At 38.1% G+C, this 22,794-nt stretch overlaps 1 protein-coding gene across 9 annotated transcripts in view; it reads right to left on the reverse strand.

Annotated features, from left to right (window-relative positions):
* Nucleotides 1-22,794, reverse strand: part of ZNF385B (zinc finger protein 385B) — a 296,219-nt gene that overhangs the window by 79,741 nt on the left and 193,684 nt on the right. For 6 of the 9 annotated variants that reach the window (XM_045806235.2, XM_045806236.2, XM_087861857.1 and 3 more), the window contains one exon: nucleotides 3,584-3,726. In XM_045806235.2, coding sequence (XP_045662191.1) covers nucleotides 3,584-3,726 — 143 coding nt within the window. Of the gene's footprint in view, nucleotides 1-3,583; nucleotides 3,727-15,582; nucleotides 16,133-18,895; nucleotides 19,461-19,480; nucleotides 19,883-22,794 lie in introns of those variants that run through there. The other 3 variants (XM_045806238.2, XM_045806242.2, XM_045806237.2) reach the window with 3 other exon arrangements.

The following is a 22,794-nucleotide window of genomic DNA, read 5'->3' on the forward strand; positions in this document are numbered from 1 at the left end:
AGTAAAACTGCGGAAGGGCGGAGTTCGCATCACCATTCTCCAGACGTGCATCCTTGACATAGAGCCCACCATAAATTATCAGTGACCCAAACTCCATTTTCCCTAGCATGTCTCTTCAGAACTCTGCTTGGACACTGTCTTGAATTATTTGCTTATGTTTCACACATAAACACTGAGAGGGATTTTGTCAGTTGTGGAGAAGAAGGCAAGACAGCCACTAAATGGAGGCTGTGAAGCATATCTCTTCATTGTGTACAATTTAGGATAGAACAGGCACATATTCTATTTTGGAATATGACGGAATCCCATTTCAGTCTTGCTATAATTCTTATGTAACATTATCATACTCCTCTACAAAAACAGGAGAAACCGTTACTTTATAGGTATTTTTAAAATCCACTAAAAGAAAACAAAACTTCAAAATTCCCAAACTTTCAGCTATGGAGTCAAAATATACTGTTTCTAGCCTTCTGATAATAATTATGAGTTAAAATATATTCCTTACATTTACTAATACTATCCTTGGTTAAAAAGAGTGATTATAATGCATTCACCTTGCTTTTCAAAGAATAAGTGGACTATTGAATATACTTTTAAAATTTGCTAACAAGAAATTTTAAGTTTTTAAAATATATTCTGCCTTAAAGGTATTGTTTGTAGAGGTCCATTTTACATATTCAAAAAGTTCTTTCCTCTTTCTACTTAATGATTCTGCTGAAAATTACCTACCATGCTTCCAGAGAAGAGCATGAAAGATTTCTCATTGAGCTTTGTTCACATTGAATGATGTGGGCGGTAACATGGACCAAAAGAGCCAAAGACATGGATGAGAAGGAACATGACTTTGGAGGTTAGATTTTTTTTTTTTTTAAGATTTTATCTTTAAGTAATCTTTACCCAACTGGGGTGGGGGTGGGGAGCTCAAACTTACAAGCCTGAGATCAAGAGTAGCATGCTCCACCGCCTGAGTCAGCCGGGTGCCCCTGAAGTTAGGAGATTCTGATTCAAGTCTCAGTTCTTCCTTTACTAACACTCTCTCCTCCGCTAGACAGTAGGAATTACATGGTCTACTAAAATGGTGTAAGACTTGAGTTCTTTGAGGGATATAAAACATCATTAATCTATAGTGATCTAGTCTAATTATTATTAGTGATATAAAAATGTTTTCCTAGAAATATGTGGACAACGACTTTTATGAAATTGTCCTAGGAAATCTACTAGATGAGGCGGATGCTGGAATAGAGAAATCTATAGGAAAAGGTTTAGGGTAATCCAAACTGTAACTCAGTGCAAGATCATAGGTAACCCAATGATCCTAAAAATTCATTTATTTACCAGATGATAGAGGGTCCCACTTGCAATGACTTAATTTTTAATATACTACCAGAAGTGCTCTCTGTCCACCAAATGGTTTGGATGTAATGTAATGTAATGTAATGTAATGTAATGTAATGTAATGTAATGTAATGTAATGTAATGTAATATAGAGAGTGAAATGATTATTTCATGTAGTTCTTTGCTATATTCTTCACCTTAACCGAAAGTATTTTCATTTGAAAAGTACAAGTTTATTGTCTTCCAAGAAGAAAAAAAAATGAACTTCTATTAGAATTATTCCTTGGTTTTTCTCAAATATTTCAGGTAGTTGCTATATAGAACAAAAAAAGGCAAGTTAGTGTGTCTATCAGCCTACACAACATTAGTAACCCATTATGAAGCTGTATGTTTACCTAAAAAAACATTATGAAGGCACTCTTTCCATTTTTTATAGCTCTTAAAAACAGAGAGAGAGATATATATACAAGACATTTTGATAGTTGAAAAAAGTAACTTAGAAAAAAAAAAAGAAAACAGTCACTTGCAGAATAGTGCCAATCAGACAAGACAACTGTGATCATGTTCCTATTAAATATGTACCTAACATCCTTCTAGAAGGGGGAGAGCAGGATGCATATGGGGGTACTTTCTTCTAACGAAGGAAGTAAACATTACATAGGGGCAGGGAATGGTGACTCACACATTTTGCTTTGAATGCTAATGTTTTATTTGAATCTTTGAAATAACTACCCATGTATTATTTGTGTGAAAAACAATGAACTCCAGTAGGAGCCATCCATGCCTCCCCACATCATCAGTGCTGCTTCCTGACAGCGGCCGGACCCCTGCAGTGGCTACAAATGCTGTCTCCCAAATGCACAGGAATCAAAATACAAATACCTAGTAAGTGTTTGAAGCAGTATAGCTTAATTCAATTATGTTTGGAAGGTATCAGCCATGTTTCGGTAGAGGATGCAAGCGGCACGCTTGCGTTCAAGTTCCCTGAAATGTCACCATGTGGTGTTTTGGGTGGTCACTCCTGATGGATGCATGTGATCCGGGCAGGTGTGATTTCTCTCCCCGCAATGCTCCACTGCACTAGAAACGATGCTCACCTGTTTATGCCTTTCTTTTTCTTTTTTTTTTTTTAACTGTTTGACTTGTCTTTGAAAAACCCAGAAAAGACAAAAACTTTCAACTGTTTATTCGCTAACTCAAAGCCAGTGCTCCTTAAAAAGTGGGCTGATCCCCTACCCCCTCATTCCCTTACAACACTAAGCCATGACAGAAGGCCTGTCAGCAGATTTTATGTACCACCCTGGAGGAAAAATCCTCTTTCTGTTTCAATTCATACAGAAGATAAGTTTGCAAAAGGGAACGCTTGGCAGTCCTTCAAGTGCCCACTGTCTGGTGGTGTTGATAATGCAATTCTTCAGCTTGATCATGGCGGCGTCTATACTGCTGTATCACTCATGTAGACCATCGTGCCCCAACTGACTGCATTTATTGACTAAACAAATAATTCATACAATCACCTCAACTGTTTAACCTTTTCTCTTCCTGCAAGCCTAGCATTTGGCTGTGGGCTGGCTTTATGCTGAATTCTATTGTTCAAAGTGTCATGCTTGGTATGCCTACAAAATGTCATTCATTCAGACAGTCAGCTGACCTGAATGAAGAACACTGGTAATTACAGGTGATGCACTAATATTTCTTGTATGCTTTAAAAGGAATGCCAAAGTATCACGCAGATAATTAATATGTAGATTTTAAAATGAGTTTTTTTTAAATAATAGAGTCACATTTATGTAACGCACAATAACTTCCCAATAAAAATTCTGTTTATAGAAGACCTAAAATATGTCCCAAATAAAAGTGTATCCAGGTAGTCAAAGCAAACGCTTTCTTTCTTCCTAGTAGTAGGGAAAAATCAACGTGGCGTGGTGTCTCTAAATTGTGTTCCTGAGCATGTGAACAGCATCCCAGAAATAATATGGGTTCCCAAGCCACTGAAGTCTATCAAAATTGCTCAAGGCCACAGGTGAAAAGTCACCTGGGGGAAATATCTATAAAATAAATATGCTGGCTATTGTTTGGACTAACTCCCATGGGAGAAGGATTATCTTCCATGATACAGCTGATCAGTGTAACCAATACAGGGTCTAAAAGTACACACTTTGGAAACAGGCTACATCTAATGCCTATTCACAACTGTAATGAAAGAGATTGGGGAGGACACAAATAAAATACAAATGCATTTACTCACTGTGTTAAAATTTGGAAAGAGCCCAACAGCAGAACTACTGTCCACTGGAAAAGACATAAATGGTTTGATATCCAGTGAAGGCTGCATCATCAGGGTAGGTGTGCGCACAAGAGCAGGAAGGGTAGTAGTGTGGCATGTACTGCCTGCCAAGAACAAGACAAAAATGAATTCAATCTCTTGCTCATATCCATCTCCCTCCCCAACCTACCGTGCGGAAACAGGACCGCTGAGCTGCAACCTGAGAGCAAGAGAGTTATGCTGAAAGTAAGCAAACAGCACTGGAGGAGAAAATACAGTTAAAAAGGGTCTTCTTGTCATGATGTAAGACAGTGATGCAGAATACTTCCCTATGGCGAGGGCCAAGGGCTGCTCAGACCGTCAAGGTACCTACTACCCGGATCCTGCTGGCAGGTGGGGCCGAATGAGATCATCCTATTGTTCAACCGTTGTCTCTGACTCACCCAAAATGTAGGAGAGAGGAGGGGAGGAGCCTCCTGCAGCCAGGTGCTCTTTACTATTCAGAGTTATTGAATGGCTGGTAGGCATGCTTTATGCAAATCAGAGATAATTATAGGGTTTTTACAAGGGGAAAAATCCTTGGACTCACAGTTACTGCCTGCTCCCAAGAAAATTATGACTCAAACAATTTTATCTCTAAAAAAAACCAAACAAACAAACAAAAAAACAAGCTTAAAGTTGCCCTTACTTTGAGGGAAATCAGTAGTCTAGACATTGGCTAGTTAGAGAACCTTAAAGGAGTGATTACTGCTAAAGGGAGTGATTACTGCCCAGGTGGGGCAGGGTATTGGGGGACAGCGACAAGTTAGGACAGAAACTCAAAATATTTGTCTCCAACTTGAGTTCTAATGAACCTTGTATTATTGTAACAACTACCCCTTTTTAACAATTACATTAGCTGTCATCTCTTTGGGCATCTGGGCTAACCCATGTGTGGGAGGTTTAAAGCTCTTCTCTCCAGCAGCGAGCTGCTTCCGAAGCCTGCATCTACTGCAGGGAAGTGTGGCTGCTGCTGGTGACAGGTGACCCTCCCAGAGACAGGCTCTGGCATGCCTTTTTTTTTTTTTTAAATATAGTAACTTTACTGAGATATAATGCACATACCAGACAATTCTCCCACTTAAAGTGTACAATTCCATGGTTTTTAGCGTATCCACAGAGCTGTGCACATTACCAGAATCAATTTAGAACATTTTCACAATCCCTAAAAGAAATTCCATACCCATTAACAGTCATTCCCCATTTCCTCTCAACACCCCCATCTCCTGGCAACCACTAATCTACTTTGTTTCTAGGTTTTTCTATTACAGACATTTCATTTTTTTTTTAAATTTGTTTTTAAAGATCTTATTTACTTGAGAGAGAGAGCGAGAGTGACTGAGCATGTGCATGTGCCCAAGCAGGGGGTAGGGGCGGAGGGGGAGGAAGAGGGAGAGAGAGAATCTGAAGCTGACTCTGTGCTAAGCCTGGAGCCTGACACGGGGCTCAATCTCACTAGCGTGAGTTCATGACCTGAGCTGAAATCAAGAGTTGGCCGCTCAACCGAGTCACCCAAGCGCCCCTATTATGAACATTACATTTAAATGAAGTCAAACAGAGGCGCCTGGGTGGCTCAGTCAGTTAAGTGCCTGCCTTTGGCTCAGGTCATGACCAGGGTCCTGGTATCCAGTGAGCCCTGCATTGGGCTCCCTGCCCAGCGGGCAGCCTGCTTCTGCTTGCCACTCTGCCCACTTGCGTGTGCGCGCGCTCTCTCTCTCTCTGTCAAATAAATAAATAAGATCTTTAAGATAAAGAAATAAAGTCAAACAATGTGAGTTCTTTTGTGACTGGCTTCTTTCACTTGGCATAAAGTTTTCAAGGTTCATCCATGTTGTAGATATATGAGAATTTCATTCCTTTTTAAGGCTGAATTATATCCTATTGTAGATGTAAACACTTTTTTCCTTATTCATTCATCAGTTGATGGGCATTTGGGTTATTTCCACACTTGCGCTATTATGAACAACGCTGCTATGAATATTTGTCTGTAAGTTTTTGTGTGGAGATATATTTTTAGTTCTCTTAGGTATATACCCAAGAGTAGAATTGGGGATTGTTGGGTCATATGTAATCATATAGTTTAACCTTTTGAGAACTTTCAGACTGTTTTACAAAATGGCTGAACCATTTTATAGTACCACAGCAGTGTATGAGGCTTCCAATTTCTCTCGGCATGTCTATATAGGACCACAAATTATATGCCAAAAATCTCCTACTGACTTCAAGGAGAAATAAAACAGTATGGGAAAATGCTCCAACTATTAAAATTTCCTCCAATGTTCTCACACAGTGTTCCAGAATAATTAAAATTTCTATTTCAATGATATATTTTTTGATAATGGATTTCCTTAATAAACTCTGCATATTTCAAATCATTCCAGAGCATTATTAGTAATAGTGTTAAGTGGACTATCATGCCTCATTTACATTGATCCTCAAAACAGAAAAAAAAGAAAAAGGCATCTGAAACATTTATCTGTAATGGCAAGTCTTTAGGTCAGCCCCATCCATTAGGGAATATAGAGGAGGACTCAGCAAAAATAGAATCAACCAAAAGTATAGATCAAACAGTAATGGTTTTTCTGATGCCAAAGTAAATACTCTGATCTCAGCCTGGCATTCCCATAACCACCCTGTATTTAATTATACATTTTTCTTCTAATTAGGTAATGTTACATTCATTGCTAACTTCAGAGCTTGTCGATCCAAGATCATATATTATGTCAGTATTCTGATGATGCAGAAGCACTTACTAAAATCTTTATTTTAAAAGCTTTACTTTAAAATCTTGGCTAAATTGAAAAAAAAAGGTATTTCTTTTTTAGACTAATGGCCTTTTACAACTCACAATTATTATAATTGTCAAAAGTCTACAGTCCAAAAAGTATACAGAATTATTTGACTTAAAGCTGCCTGATGGACAAATTATTTTGCCATCATGGGTCTCCCCACACCAAAAGCGAAATTCTTAAAGCCCATGTAGCACAAGGTATCGGAGCGCCTGGCAAGAGTCATTTTGTACTAACAAACTCAAATCAAACATAATGCAACATGGAACTTGACAAACAGATTGCTCCATCAACAAAGGTCAGAATGCACAATGATCCCCTTTACCCAATCAAATATCTATGCTAATAAAGACAAGGCTTGAGAACTACTTAGCTGCCACCATTCATTAGCATAAAAACTTAGCAGCTGTTTACCATTCATTAGCATTTTAATGACAGACAATTTGCCATGTTAAACACAGATTGTTTAAAGTACTGGTAGATCTCCTGAATAAATATAAACTGCTTTCATCAATTCTCCTCACCTCAACCTTTCTGTTTCCACTTTTAAAACCTGCTTTTTCGTGTCACTTCACCTAGACCCACTGCTTCAAAGGAAGTTTTTGCAAATGGGAAATGAATGGGGATAAAGTGTTTTTTTGTACAAATTAGGTCAGGCTTTAATTCCTCTGTCACCTTATTCCAGACTTTGCTGCTGTTCCTGCTGCTGGGAAGCATTTCTCCTCACCTTGGGATGCCCAAAAATTGGTGGGAAATACAAGCAGAAATTAGTCCAGAATACATTGTACCCTGAAAGAAAATGCTTAGTTATCTTTAAAATTTGCAGAGAAAAAAGGAAGGGTTGAGAATATAATGAGCATAAAGCATGATATAATATACCTTTTACATTGCTATGCTCATGGGACAGGACCAGCCTTTGACTTTTGTATGAACTATTTTTTTTTTTAAAGATTTTATTTATTTATTTGACAAAGAGAGCCAGTGAGAGAGGGAACATAAGCAGGGGGAGTGGGAGAGGAAGAAGCAGGCTCTCAGTAGAGGAGCCTGATGTGGGGCTCGATCCCAGAACACCGGGACCACGCCCCGAGCCGAAGGCAGACGCTTAACGGCTACGCCACCCAGGCGCCCCTATGAACTATCTGGCCAAATTATGTAAGACACCTCCTATATGTAGTTCTATTTCAAAGCATAGGATATAATCTTGTATATATCATAATGAATCAAGTCATAATAGGGCTCCAACTTATTTGATAATAAAGATTTTTCATTTTTTTAAAGATTTTATTTATTTATTTATTTATTTATTTATTTATTTATTTAGAGAGCAGGGTTGAGGGGCAGAGGGAGAGGGAGAGAGAGAATCTCAAGAAGACTTTCTACAGAGTGTGGAGCCAGACCTGGGGGCTCCATCCCAGGACACTGAGATCATAACCTGAGCCAAAATCACAAGTTGGTCGCTCAACTGACTGAGCCACCCCAGCGCCCTATCAATAAAGATTTTTATATCACTTGCTGTATATATAAATCAAACTCCCTGACCTAAAATGAAATACACACAAGCATGCATGCATACCCCAAAGATCTAACAGCCATCCCTCTCACACGGACACTGCACATGTTCCTATACTTGCCCATAAGAAGGCAATTAACCCTCTCCCCCAAATTTCATCTTCATTGTAAAATCCAAGTGGTATTCATCTATAACTATTAAGCCAATAATATGAGAAAGACAACTCACCACTATGATCCTAAAACTACCCCTGTAATATAATAGGTGCTTTATTTTGTCAACGGATTATGTTGTAATCCATCACAATAAAACCCCATTTGAGGGTTAGGTGACACGTGGAATTATTGCCTTAGTCTTTGACCTTTAGAAACATAATCTTGAAGATTCAGGGGATAGCTCTGAGGCTTCCTAGTGGCTCTTCTCTATGTACCATAACATGAGCAGAGAGAAGACCTCAGTGTTAGAAGAAGGAAATGCCAAAGTCACAGAAAAACTGTACGGGGAAGCATTTACCTAATGAGATCAAATCTATTCTATATCCCATAGAAGTATTTTTTTCTTATGCCGTTATTATGTATGTCTGCCCTAGTGAGTACTGAAATAAAAAGCTTAACATATAAAAGTCTATCAGGTGGAGGCAATGTCAATTATAGAACCCCCCGAGATGTCTTTAAAGAAATTAAAATGAGTGGCACTTCAGAAGTCCTACCAAACTCAGTTTTTTCTTTTTACTGCTTTCCCAGCTTTGTTGCCTCTTACCCTGAGTAACTTTCCCTCTTAACTGCAACAATCACCACCCAGCATCTCCTTTTCACCTCTCTCATCATTTCCATTCTTTCAGCAGTCTAACATGTGAGGAAAACAAATTTATCAAGAGATAAAGTGTGTCACAAGGAGGTGGCTATGTGAGTAGGAGATGTGACTGATAAAGGGTTTTGTTTCTGAAAAGACCACATAATAATAATAACAGATAACATTTTTATAGCACAGATTATATGCCTTTCCTACCCTAAGTACATTACATTATGCGTGTACAGAAGTATATACACAGATAAGAATATATACATATTTGTACATGTATACCTATATATACCCATTTATGTATATAAACTATACATTTATAGCATTTATGTCCTTATACAATGTTATATATTATATACTCATTTGTATATATGCTAAAAGAGTATATGTATATCATATACATATATTTTCACAATAACCGAGTAAGCAAGATACTATCACTAGTCCCATTTTACAGATGAGAAACTGAGTCACAAAGAAGATAAGCTCAATCACATACATTTGTACATGGAGAAGACAATATTGAAACCAGGAAATTTGACTACTGAATTCTGTTCTTTACTATTTCTGTTCTTTGCTATGGTCATCAAATTGCATACTTGAAAACACTTCAGTTATATAGACACATTCACTAGCTGCAGATAGCATTTTACCATCGAATTAAGATATTTAAAATGTTGGATCTCCTTTGAAGCTGGGAATTAGTTGGAACTTAGTTGACTCTAATGTAGTATACGATCCCGAAATACCTACAATACATAAGATTTTAAAAAATACTCTATAGGACGTGCTTCTAGAATATATTTATGTAGAAATAACCTTCCCCAAATAATAGTATTATTTAATTCCATAAATACTTATGGAGGAACTGTTGTAAAGGCATAGTGCTGACAGCTACAGGGTTTATAAATTGAATCAGACAGGATTTATTTTACTTTTTAAGAGAAGATAAAATAATAACAACTACTACCAGTTAATGAGATTTTACTCTATGTGAGGTATTGCTAAGTGATTTGTGTCCTTATTTTATTAAATTATAATACAATTCTATGAGGTTTGTATTATTATCCCCATTTTACAGATAAGAAAGGTGAGGCTTAAAGAGATTGAGATCACCTAGTATGTAGTAGGGCCTGGGTCTAAGCTCTTGCTTATCTGGCTCTAAAGTCCAGCCATCATTCCATAAAGTAGGTTATATGTAAAGTTGTTAAGTGAAAAAGATTCTGTCCTCAAATACATTTAGAAAATGCTGGCTTCAACAAAGTTTAAAATGGTTCTTTTTTGTAAGACATCTTGGAGCTTATAATATACTACCGGGCACTGTGAATGTCTAGGCAGATATAATTTCTACTTTCCATTTCTTGAGTATGAACCAATCCTTTTTTTTCCCCCCAAAGAGCTTCTGGAATGATTATAATGCTTGGCATGTCCTTCCGGCAATGCTGTTCTACACACGTGAACTGTAACAATTCAGGAGAAAGTTGATGACTTTCAGGTCTACCACTTTCTTGTTGTGCAAACTTGTGATGAAGAATAGTTGGAAGAAAGGCAGGCAGGGACAAGGGGCACTGCCCTAAGAGGAAACCGCCCTTAGGAGGATTTTACAACACCCTGGAAGGAGCCCTGCTCCCTTACCCACGTGATAGACAGATGACAAAAACCTGATTGGACGACAGGCGCATGGAGAGTTAATCAGATTAAAACAGCCTGCCAAGGAGCCCATAAAAACCCCTAGTCTTAGAAACTCCGGTGGCAACCCTCTCGAGTCCCCTCCCTCTTCGGGAGCTTTGTACTATCACTTTGCTCTTGCTCAATACACCTTGCTTTGCTGCCCACCACTCTGTCTGGTCTACCTCTTCATTCTTGGAAGTGGCATGACCAAGAACGGTGGGCACCGAAGGAGAAAGAAATCCTGTAACACATGGACAAGTGATTTTATTTCTTTATGCCTCTATTTTCTGTTTTATAAATTGGGAAAAATAAGAGTAGCTACAGCATAGGACTAGCAGGAGTACTAATTGAGATCTTTCTATGCAAAATGCTTAATCCTGCACCTGACAAATAGCAAGTGTTCAATAAGCTTTGGTTACTGTAGTTATGAACCGTTCCTACTCCTCTCACACTACGCCATATCCCAGGAGGGCATAAATACTTAAGTTCATTAATACTTATAAAAGGTAGGATATGTAAGGGATCATAAATTATCAGTAAAATGCTGAAGAGTTTCAAGAAAAAAATTGCATCTGGTTAGGAGTTGGGTTCATAAATGTTTTCAAATATGAGTTATCTCTTAAGATAAGCCTTGAGGAGTGGTTGGTATTTTGAGAGGTGGATATGGGAGAATGGTGGAGGGAAATGCATAAACAAAAAACATGGAGAAAATTAAATGTATTAAAATTCAAAACTTTAAGGATTCAAGATATTCTTAAGCATATCTGGTTTAGAAGGTAAAACAAGAAAGAGAAAAGAAGCAGAACATCTAAATGAACTTGGGAGTAGGCAAAGATTTCTTTTCTTTTTTTAAAAACTTATTTATTGATTCTAGAGAGAGAGAGAGCTCATGAGCGTGCACACAAGCAGGGGGTGCGGCAGCGGGACAGAATCCCAAGCTGACTTCCTGATGACCGCAGAGCCCCAGGTGGGGCTCAATCCCACGACCCATGAGATCATGCCCTGAGCCAAAATCAACAGTCAGATGCTCAACTGAATGAGCCGCCCAGGTGCCCAGCAAAGATATTTTAAATAGGCAACAAAAGATATTAATTATAGGGGCGCCTGGGTGGCTCAGTCCATTAAGCGTCTCACTCTTGATTTCAGCTCAGATCATGGTATCAGGGTTGTGAGATGGAGCCCAGTGACCAGCAATGTGTTCAGCAAGGAGTCTGCCGGAGATTTTCTCTCTTCCTCTGCCCCTCCCCTGCCCCATCTTAAATAAATAAATAAATACATAAATCTTTAAAAAAAGGTGTTAATCATAAAAAAATTGATCATATACTCTATAAAGAATAAAGCTTTGGGAATATGACATATCAAGGGAATGAAAAGGCAATCCACAGAGTGGGAGATTATAATAAGATACATATTTTGACAAATAACTTTAATCTAGAATACAGAACTCCTAAAGAGCAATAAGAAAATGAAAACACGATTGAAAAAAATGGGTGGAAGATTAGCTGCTTCACAAAAATATATACTAAAATGGCCAGTAAACATGAAAAAGTACTTCACTTCATTAGTCATTAGGGATATGCAAATTAAAACTGCAATGAGATATCACTACATACCCATAAGAATGGCTACAGTGAAGAAAGATTGAGATTGTTAATAAGGATATGGAGCAACTAGAACTCTTTTTTTCTTCAGGTTGGTTTTTTTTTTTTTTTTAGTTTTTATTTAAATTCCAATTAGTTAGCATACAGCATAATACTAGTTTCAGATTTACAATACAGTGATTGATCACTTCCATATATCACCTAGTGCTTATCACAACAAGTGTACTCTTTAGACCCCATCACCTATTTAACCCATCCCCCCACCAACCACTCCTCTGGTAAGTGTTAATTGTTACAACTACTTTGTGTGGGTTTTTAAAAAGTTTTTTATTTAAATACAATTTAACTAAAATATATTGCATTATTTGTTTGAAAGGTAGAATTCAGTGATTCATCAGTTGCATACAACACCCAGTGTTCATTACCAAGTGCCCTCCTTAATGCCCATCACCCAGTTATTCCGTCCCCTCCACCTCCCCTCCAGCAACCCTCAGTTTGTTCCCTAGAGTTAAGAGTCTCTTATGGTTTGCCTCCCTCTCTGTTTTCCTCTTATTTTTCCTTCCCTTCCCTTATGTTCATTTGTTTTGTTTCTTAAATTCCACATATGAATGAAATCGCATGGCATTTGTCTTTCTCTGATTGACTTATTTCACTTAGCATAATACCCTCTAGTTCCATCCATGTCATTGCAAATGGCAAGAGTTCATTCTTTTTGTTGGCTGAGTAATATTCCTCTGTGTGTGTGTGTGTGTGTGTGTGTGTGTACCTATATCTATATCATCTATATCTATCTGTATCTATATCTTTACCATATCTTCTTCATCCATTCACCTGTCGATGGACATCTGGACTCTTTCCATATTTTGGCAATTATGGACATTGCTGCTATAAACATTGGGGTGCATGTGGCTCTTCGAATCACTCTCAGTTATTACAACTACTTTGAAAAACTATTTAGCATATCTACTAAAACTGAATATAAACATACCCTATGACTCAGCAATTCCACCTCTACGTATTTACCCAATAGAAAGGATATCTACTAGAATGTTCATAGCAATACTATTTATAACAGCAGCAAACTGGAAATTAGCTAATTAACCCATCAACAGTAGAAATAAATAATTTTGGTTCTTCATGCAATAAAACATTCACATAATGGAATATAGCAATGAGAACAAATGATTTATAATTATATGCAACAACAAATAGACCTTGCAAGTATGATGTTGAGGAAAAAAACTAAAAGAAGGGCGCATATCAACATTCTGTATGATACCAATTTACACAAAGTACAAAATCATGCAAAACGAATCTCTACTGTTGGGACAGGGCTATCCTTGTAGGAAAGGTGCAGGGAGCATGAGAGGGGCTTGTAGGGTGCTGGAAATTCTCCTACTTGATCTTGTTGCCACTTACAGACGTATGTTATGTTTGTATACATTCATTCAACTCTACACTTATGTGCACGCTTCGGTGTGTTTCCTCCAACAGAAACTTTTAAAATGTGTTCAGTGACAATACTTTTAGTAAACTATTTCGGAAAATACAGGCAAAAATCTCCAAGAAGAAGAACATCTTCAAAGACTGCCAAGTTTGTATATGTTTAGGATGAATATGACGTTTTTTCCACTGCCAGCCTGATTTTGCTCAAAATGATTTGTGAGAAGATAAAAGTTCCCTTTAATGCTGATGCTTCCTTGCTGAATTTCATAAGTGGACAGAAGAGACTGACACAGAATCTACTGATGTCAAAGAGAAAAATGTGTATCTAGAACTCTGAGACTATAAAATCTTCACAATTGGCAGTTCTGCTCCTGAATCTCCCTTGGGGGCACCTCAGGGTTCCCTCCAAAGAGCTCCAACAGCAGCATCCTGGCAGAATGTTGCATTTAAAAATAAATTCTTCTGAGTACCACACTGAAGTTTATGGGCAATAATGAAGTGCTGCATCAAAAACAGCAGTGAAGCCACATCGTGATAGATTTTAAGCTACAGTGTCCTTTGGGTTTAGTAGTCATATGCCAGCTTTTACACAAAAAGATGAGTCTTTTACTAAGACACAATGGATGGCTTTTTGAATGTGTGGCAATAGAACACTTAGAGCCAAGTGGGATTCATTTATACCTGAATATTGAGCTCATGCACTGGCTTTCTTATATTTAAATGTTGAAAAAAGGTAAGCTTTTTTTTTTTTTTACTCTATATACAAAATATAGTTTGATTAAACATGTGGCATACTTCATTAGTTGTCATCCTTTTGGAAGCAGAATTGAAAAATCTGAGAATTTCAGAATTTAAGTAAAGAAAATAAGTGGTTCTCAAAAAAGTCTTGAGGACCAATTGTCTTCTCTGAAGCTGAATTTACACTTTTGCTTTATTACCGTTTTTTCCCACTTGTAACCCGATATTATTAAGCGTGACCATACAAGAAAGGAAGCTAAGGAAGGGAAAACAGGATTCTGACAAGTGCTTTGTCATTTTTTGAAATAGTTTTTAATACACCTGACTTATCAAAAGGGAATGTCATGTGCTTAGTTCCTAAATTACTAAGTCTTTAGAGAAGCCAAAATTATCTCCAGACAGGGCTTTACTAAAATTGTCTGAGGTCAAGAATGGATTGGGAGGACACGGTAGCCTGACGAAACTTTCTGGCAAAAAGAGGTAGGGAGATGGTCCTGCGCTACATTTGCCCAGTGACTCCTGTCTATGGCATCAAGATGCTTTCATGAAGTGTGAAGCCTCTTTCTGTTTCAGAGGAACTTCTTGCTCTCCCTTCCCAGCATGTAAAGGACCTAATGGCTGCATGGAATCATGGTTTATTTTAGAAACCTTCCGAATAAGACAGGCTTTCCTAGGAAAACCAACCACTATGTTTCTCAAACTGCTGAATGCTTCTAGAGGAATTATATTTCATAAAATTTTAGAAGTAAACATAATTTAAGAACCTACTCTTCATTTTTCATGAGATAAATGTTTAAGAGAATTTAATCCAGCATGATACCTGACTGATGGTAGAATCACATTTAGAGTTGCCATTGCCCAGAGACATTGTTTTGAATATTTAAGTCTATACAATCAAAGATGTACAAGAATCATATATTGAAGTCTTGATCTTCTTTAAAAATTTAAATAGATTTGTAGTTGGTCTGTTTTCTTTTTACGTTTGACTGAAATTCAGGAGTATTCATTTTTCAATGAGATTTTAGTTTTAACGTTCTATTAATATGAATAATGAAAGAAAGAAATTTAAATCAAGGAGAAAAGCCAGTGTGGCCAACAGCCAACATCTCTTTCTATTTTAAAGAACAGTGGAAGATTGATTGCAACACCTCATTTTAAAGAATTCTTTTAATATTTCCAATTGATATAAAAAAAGAGAACAACAAACGCCATTAAAACTAGGCTTTCGGCCATACTGTTTGGGTCTATGAACATAACTAATTCAAATAGCTTCCCAGCAGGAGGCACACATACATTTGTTGGTGGTTTTTATACTGAAGTACTATCAGTAAGTGCAACAAAAATGCTATCTGAAAAGACACATTTTTCCAAGCTATGGCAACTGACCTTCCATTGGAGCAGATCAAAGCAGCAAGACCATGGAGGCCTCTGGGTCTTCTTTAGGACTCTCTTCTGCAGCTCACAAAAGGGCCAGGCTGAACGGGCTGTATACAGCAACTCAGGAGGTCAACACATCCAGCTGCTGCTATAAATTCTAGCTCCAGGATACAAAATGTTTTACCCCCTGGTTTCAGAGATTCAGTTCTTGCATTCAGTGACTTGGCTATTTGCATTTAAGAACCAAATGGGGGGCAAAGGAATAGTGGTTTACTTAATGGTCCTTTAAAAAGATATTTTTTCCTCCAGAAGCTTGCTCCATTTAAGGAAACAGAGTTAATATTTGCTCTGCCAGTGCTCTCTACTCCCACCTTGGTACAGAAAAGAGGTTTCCTTAGCTTAAATATTAACTAAACATTTCGAAGCTATTCAGAAGTTATTGCCCATGTTAAAAAAAAATTAATAGGCTCCTAGAAAGCAGGATTTTGGAATAAACAGGACAGCCACAACTGTGCTATCACCCTTCTTCCTTTTTGCATACATATTCCATGGCTTCCATATGACAATGCACTACAGAGAATTCAAGATAAATTCTAGCGGATTATAATCCTGGTGGCCATTATAGACGAGGCCACTCTTGGTCCTCCGTCAGCCAAGAAGCCATTTTCATCCAGAAACCTCAGAGATGGCTCCCACTTGGCAGCCAGGGACTTTGAAAGTTGCCATTTCATCCCTGTGGAAACCTGGCATGAGGTGACTAATCTGGACATGCCAAGAACGGGGTGAGCAGAGATTGTAAGTAATGGGAGATAGTGACGTTCACCTGGGGCAAAAGGTGAGGGGGATTTGAAAAGGGAAGGAAGAGAGGTTAACTTTGGCTTACTTTTACAAAGTGGACTAGAATTAGCACCAATTCCTTAATTGAAATTTCCTAACATCTCACCCCTAAAATGATTTTTTTCCCTTTTATCTTTAAACGAATTGTCAAAACCAGTATAGAATGAAGTAGAGCAGAGGAAAAACTCTATAAGCAGGAACGACTTAGGTAAGCAGGATATCTATTTCCTTAGAGGAGCTGGGCAACTGGGATACAATGTGATATCACCCTTATCCTTAGAAACACGGGGTCCTGTGACCTAGGGGATGCTTGCACTCCAAAGGGTCTTTAATGGGTATTGAATGGAATGGCGACCCTTGACCTGGTGTCTTGGAACTCTGCCATTGTCCTACATCCTAGAAATTGAGGCTACTTGCTTCAGTCATTCGGGCAGCTTCTGGGGCACTAGTGATATGCAAAACAGCATCAGATAAGGCCCTCCGGTGAAAGCCCAAGGATTTTCTGCATTGGAAGTGATCCATCATAAATGATCGCCCCTGTCCCTGTGTATTATGTTTATTTTTGTACCATTATACTGCTTTTGTACCAGTTTCTCTTCTATGAATTTCTTTTTGGCTTCTCAAATGACTCTGTCTCACTTCCCCAGTGAACACCAAAAGTCAAAAACATAATGATTTTTTAATAAGGTGCCACATGGAAAGTAGAGAATTTAATCATAGCACTCATCATTTTCCTTGTCAATGATTTGCTTTATAAGGCAAGAAAGGAATGGAAATACTTTTTTTCAGAAGAACATTTGTTTTGACTCTCGGTCTCTTCTGAACTTCAAACAGCCTTTTAAGCTCCCTTTGCTTTAAAGGACACAAATGGAAAAGCGACAGACCTGGGCTCAGTGTATTTTATTTGACAAAGCATGTTGCCGGTTAAAGAAAATGCAAGAAAGAACCCAAAGTTCCAAAACTGCACAATCTCTATTGCTAAACGTTGGTTGACTTATGTGTCTGTCTTCTCTTCTCTAACACTTTCTTTCTCTGTGCCTCTTTTATCTCTCACGGTCTCCCTACTATCCCTCCCTCTCACCTGTTTATCTTTTCTGCCTCTCTCAACCCTCTTGTCTCTCTCAGGTCTTTGTTTCCGTCTCTTTCTACTTCTGCATATGGACCTGTCTGTCTCTCTCTCTCACCATAGTACTGCTGGGGAACTGGAAAGCATTCAAACTTTGGCATTTGCCTTCTTTCCCAGCATTCATTTTGTTTTCAATATTTGCCTCTATAAATCAAAAGACAAATAGGACGATTTTACTAATATCAGGACGAGTTTGTCCCTGCGACAAGATAAAACAATTAGATGAAGGTCACATTGCTAGTTATGTCTCAAGTAGTCATGTCAGTTGCAACCACTGAAGATTGTTTTTATATACACTCACATGATAATATCTGCCATACTCATGACAGAGTAGAGCAAGTAAGAACTTAAATTCACCACAGAATTCAGTGGTATATATATGTGTGTGTGTGTGTGTATATATATATATATATATATATATATATATAAATACATATAAGTATCTTTTAAGATTTTATTTATGTATTTGACAGAGAGAGTGCACGCATAAGCAGGGGGAGCGGCAGGCAGAGGGAGAAGCTGACTCCGCACTGAGCAGGGAGCCGGCTGTGGGACTCGATTCCAGGACCCCGGGATCATGAGCTGAGCAGAAGGTAGACACTTAACTGACTGAGCCATCCAGGTGCCCCCAGTGGTATATTTTTATAGCAATTTGTCATGAATGTCCTGGGTTACACAAATACTATAGCGTTCCGTTGGGGAGCACAGGTGCTTTAGCGTACATTAAGTAGACATCTAACTTGTTACACGGTTTATGACTGATCATCCTACATTGTTCTGATGAAGAAAACGGTGCTCAGGGAGAAACGGCTCCATGACAAAGCAAATATACAGAATGAAGCCAACAATGGACCCAGGGGTAGAAAAAAATTTTCTTCCAAAATCAGGTACAAGCCTAATTGTGGTAACTACACTGAGAACCAGTGTCTGCTAAGAAGTCCCACATCACAGAGTACTAGCACGTTGGAAACATTAAGGCTCATGGTCTTTAATCTACTCATTTTTTGCGAGAGTCTACTGAACCCTCAGTGTTTATACCTCTAATTCACCAGTGAGGTAAAATAAAATAAGTCGATGCTCTTTCAGTATTTTCCAAACCACCTGAAATCCCACTGGGGACTAAGAGATAAAAACATCTACCTAGTGCCAAGACTTCTAAAGTTCTTTCTTAACAGTAATATTTATTCATGTTTTAGAAATGGCAAAAATGAAAAAAAAAAGAAAAGGAATTTTAGGTGGGGAAAACTAAAATGATAACATTAAAACAGAAATGAGAATTTCACAATCATCTATTGTATACATACAAACTACATCTATCCTCATAACAGACAATACTCCCACTTGAGGAGCTAAACTTACCTAGTTTCCAGAGAGATTCCTATGCCCAAGGGTCTAAATAAACATTGAAGCCATTGAATTTTGACTCGAACTAGATGAAACATTAAAAACTTGAAACATGCTCATCCTAAAAATCATGTGACAAGACTGCAAATCACCCACGTCACCTAACTTTGTGACAGGCTACCAGCCACTATTCTGTCAGTTTGAACGTGAATTCTTGAATAGGTACAATCATCAGCTTAAATATACTTCCTGAAGAGAAAAGTGAGAGAGGGTTCTAAATACTTGGATTAAACATGAATTTCATTTTTAACCTACTAGTTATTCTGAGACAAACTTCAAAAGGAAAAACATAAAGGAAATGCGGGCAATCAGTCACATCTTTATTATATTTAGCAAAGTGAACCAATATTACAATTTAAATAAAAGCAAATTAGGAAAACCAGGATGATATTGGGCAGGGGAATTGTGAAATTAACAAATTCTATTGCTCTAATTCTGCTACTTTTCTCTGAAATTAATTTTAACTGTTTTACATTTTTGTCACAAACTTCATGAAAAAGTTCCCTGAGGTGTAAACGCTGATCAGCCAGCAATGCTTACCTTCGGTTTTAAGATTACAGTCCACGTTCACTTCTGCATTCGAGCCCTGTACGAAGTATTACATTGAGAGATAAATAATTCCATCATTTCAACCTGGTGCTTCTGTGAAATGTGGTGCTAGGAAACGGCCAACGGGCAGTGCGTCTGAACAAATCATACGTCCTGTAATTGCCGCTTAGCTCTAATTACTATTGAGGATAGTGTTTGCAACTTGATTCCAGGGAGAGGGCAGACTACCTTCTGACGACACTGAACCAAATATATCCTAAAAGACTGACAATTACTTTCTTGCATGTAATTTTTCTGAGCAGCTTTAGCTACTCAGAAACTACTACTCGGCCGTGGTAAAAAATGCAATCAAATCATCTGCCACCCACCTCTTCTTCCCAGCAAAGCAAAGCAACTTTCTCAAAATACTTACTTGTTAAAACAATTTGGAATTTTTGGTATCACTTAGACTTAAAGGGATTTTTTTTTCTTTTCTAGGTGGGCAACTAAATATTTTAAAATTGCTTTTTATTTCAAAAAGGACTGTGTTCTCAAAATATGAACTTTGTCTATATTCTCTTAGTCCAGAATAATTAATTTACATGCCATTAGGCCTGAGGAATTTCCTTCCATTCCTGTGCATTTTTAGGTTTTAAGCAAGATTCACAGCACATAATTAAAAAAGACTAAAGCAGGTAACAATTTGATGTTGATAACATTAATAGGGATGTTTATGCTTTTCAATGCCAAAAACCTAATTTCAGTTACGTGGGTGAATTATCATAATGAAATTAGCATAATGAAATGATACATTATGTACCCATATATCTAATCTCACTCTGCGTCCAGTGGCATCTGACCATGTGATCATAATAAGGTTTCTGATATATCCATGTGACACATGGATATATTTGCTTATGTTAGGCTGATTATCGTTGATATTGTTGAGTTAGCTTAGTGGGCATTTGACTGAATGAAAGGAACTTGAAATGACTGACGTTTTAAATGTCAGGAAGGAGTTTGCACCTTTGGTTGGGCAACTTAGCAACATTTGCCAACCACAGCCAACACTTCAGTGATGTACAGAGTGAACTGCACCCACCCAAATTCAGAGATTTGGTATATCTGCTTATGTCAGATTTAAATGGTAACTATCAGGGACAGGTAAACCTAAGGGAATAATTAGATGCAGCAATCAGAATGGTAATTACAATACCAGCTCTTAGAATTAGCGTGTATCTCCAAGCCCCATGATCTCAGTTGTTACAAATAACAAAATACCATTCTAAATGGAACATAGCACACTAGCTCTATACTTATTTCCCCCCAAATAGCAATTGCACACTTCTTGCTCACATAATATTTAGTTCGTGATTAAAGTAAACTTATATTGGGTGCCGGGGTGGCTCAGTTGGTTAAGCATCAGACTCTTGATTTCTGCTCAGGTCATGATCTCAGGGTGGTGAGATCAAGCCCCACGTAGGGCTCCAGGCTGGGTGTGGAGACTGCTTAAGATTCTTTCTCTCCTTCTGCCCCTCCTGCTTAAAAAAATAAACTAAACTTATAGTCACTGTGGTGGTTTCACTTTTATTTTTTATTTTATTTTTAAAAATCTACACCTAAATTTAAAAATCTAGACCCCTAAGAAAACTGTGTTCAGAAGGGATTATGCTGTTAACTTCCTTCAAAGCATTTTTCCTTCAATGGAGCTAGGAAAATTATTCCATTCTTTTGTGCCTGCCTTTAAATCATGCTTAATTCCTGGAGTTTATTTTCCAGAACATTCCCAGGTCTGGCATACTAGTCCATCCTCAAACTCCCAAACCTTTTATTTGTACCTCCCATAGGTCCTTCATTTAGTTTGGTAGTGCACAAAGTGTGGTCCCCAGACCAGAAGCACCGGCATCACCTGAGACCTTATTAGCAGAGCAAATTCCCAGGCTCCATCCCAGGGCATCAAAATTATAAACTCTGGGAGTGTGACCCAGAAATCTGTGTTTTAACCAGCCCTCCAAGTGATTGGAAACACACTGATGGTTGAGAACTACTGGTCTATGGTACATGTATGTACCAAGAGAGGCAGGAAAATGTGGTAAGGAACATGTAAGCTTCTATGGGGGAAACTATGGGAGAGCTAAAGGCCTAGCGGAGAGGTGGCATTTAAGTGGTGATCTAAAGGGGTGGCAAGAGACTCGATGAATCTGAAAGAGGCGCCAGGCATGCCTCCCCTGGCTAACCTGTCACGTGTGCCCTTGAGTTAATGCAGCCCCACCAATGCCAAGATCTTATTCCATAAGTTACCACCCTTCTTCATTCATTTCCTTCTTAAGGAAAACAACGAAAACTTCCCTGATTTTTGTCAGCTTCTTAGTCTACCAACTACTCTGTCTTTTCCTTTAACTTTAACTCCTTTTAGTGTAGCTTATATTTCCTTTTCACTTTTTTTTTCTATCCCCTCGCTTCATAAATCTGGCTTCTGTTTTCTCCATCTTAATAAACCTATGGTTTTGAAGTCCTTTATCAGTCCTCCTTGACCTATCTGTACCACTGTAGAATACGATTCCATGTCTAAACACCTCTTTTCCAAGCTCAACCTTTGTATTTCTGAACACCTGCTGGACTCCTCTCACCTGTATTATCCCACTGGCATTTCAACTTCAATTTGTACCAAATTAAACCAAATCATCCCAGCTCCCTGATCCCTAGAAGGGACATTCCTCCTCTGGTGGTCTTTATTTCGTTTCCTGGCACTAAGAGTTTTCTGGTCATACAGACTCTAAAACTTGAATCTGTATTTGACTTTGCCCTGTTCCTTGACCCTCAATCAAGTTAGTTACCTTTATGACATTTTCCACCTCCTTCCCTTTTCATACCCATTACTGTTACCTTCATTTAGGTCCTCATTAGCTGTTCACTAGTATAATTCTTCAATCGCTGTACTCCCCCTGTGGTTAAATGAGTTCTTGAGAAGGATAGCTTGAATCAATCATTTTCCTATTCAAAAGTCTTCCATTGCTCCCCTTAGTGAGTTACAGGCTCTGAAATCCAATACTGTGCACCTGTTCAAATCTCTAGTCAGCTACTTACCAGCTGGGCAACATTGAATAAATTAATTGACTTGTTAAGCCCGTTTTCTCAGCTGACAAGTAGGAATAAAAGCACTAATCATTTCTCATGAGGAGACCTGAAGGAACTAACGCATGTAAATTCTTACTGAAGTGCACAGAAGGCTGAAGGATTTAGCAAATGATAAGCATTATTATCACCATCACCAAAGCCATCGCCATAGAATACAATCCCAACACCTCGGTTCAGCAGCCATCACC

Source organism: Ursus americanus, chromosome 1 (assembly GCF_024610735.1).
Source record: "Ursus americanus isolate L20-20 chromosome 1, mUrsAme1.1.p, whole genome shotgun sequence".
NCBI classification, from domain to species: Eukaryota; Metazoa; Chordata; class Mammalia; order Carnivora; family Ursidae; genus Ursus; species Ursus americanus.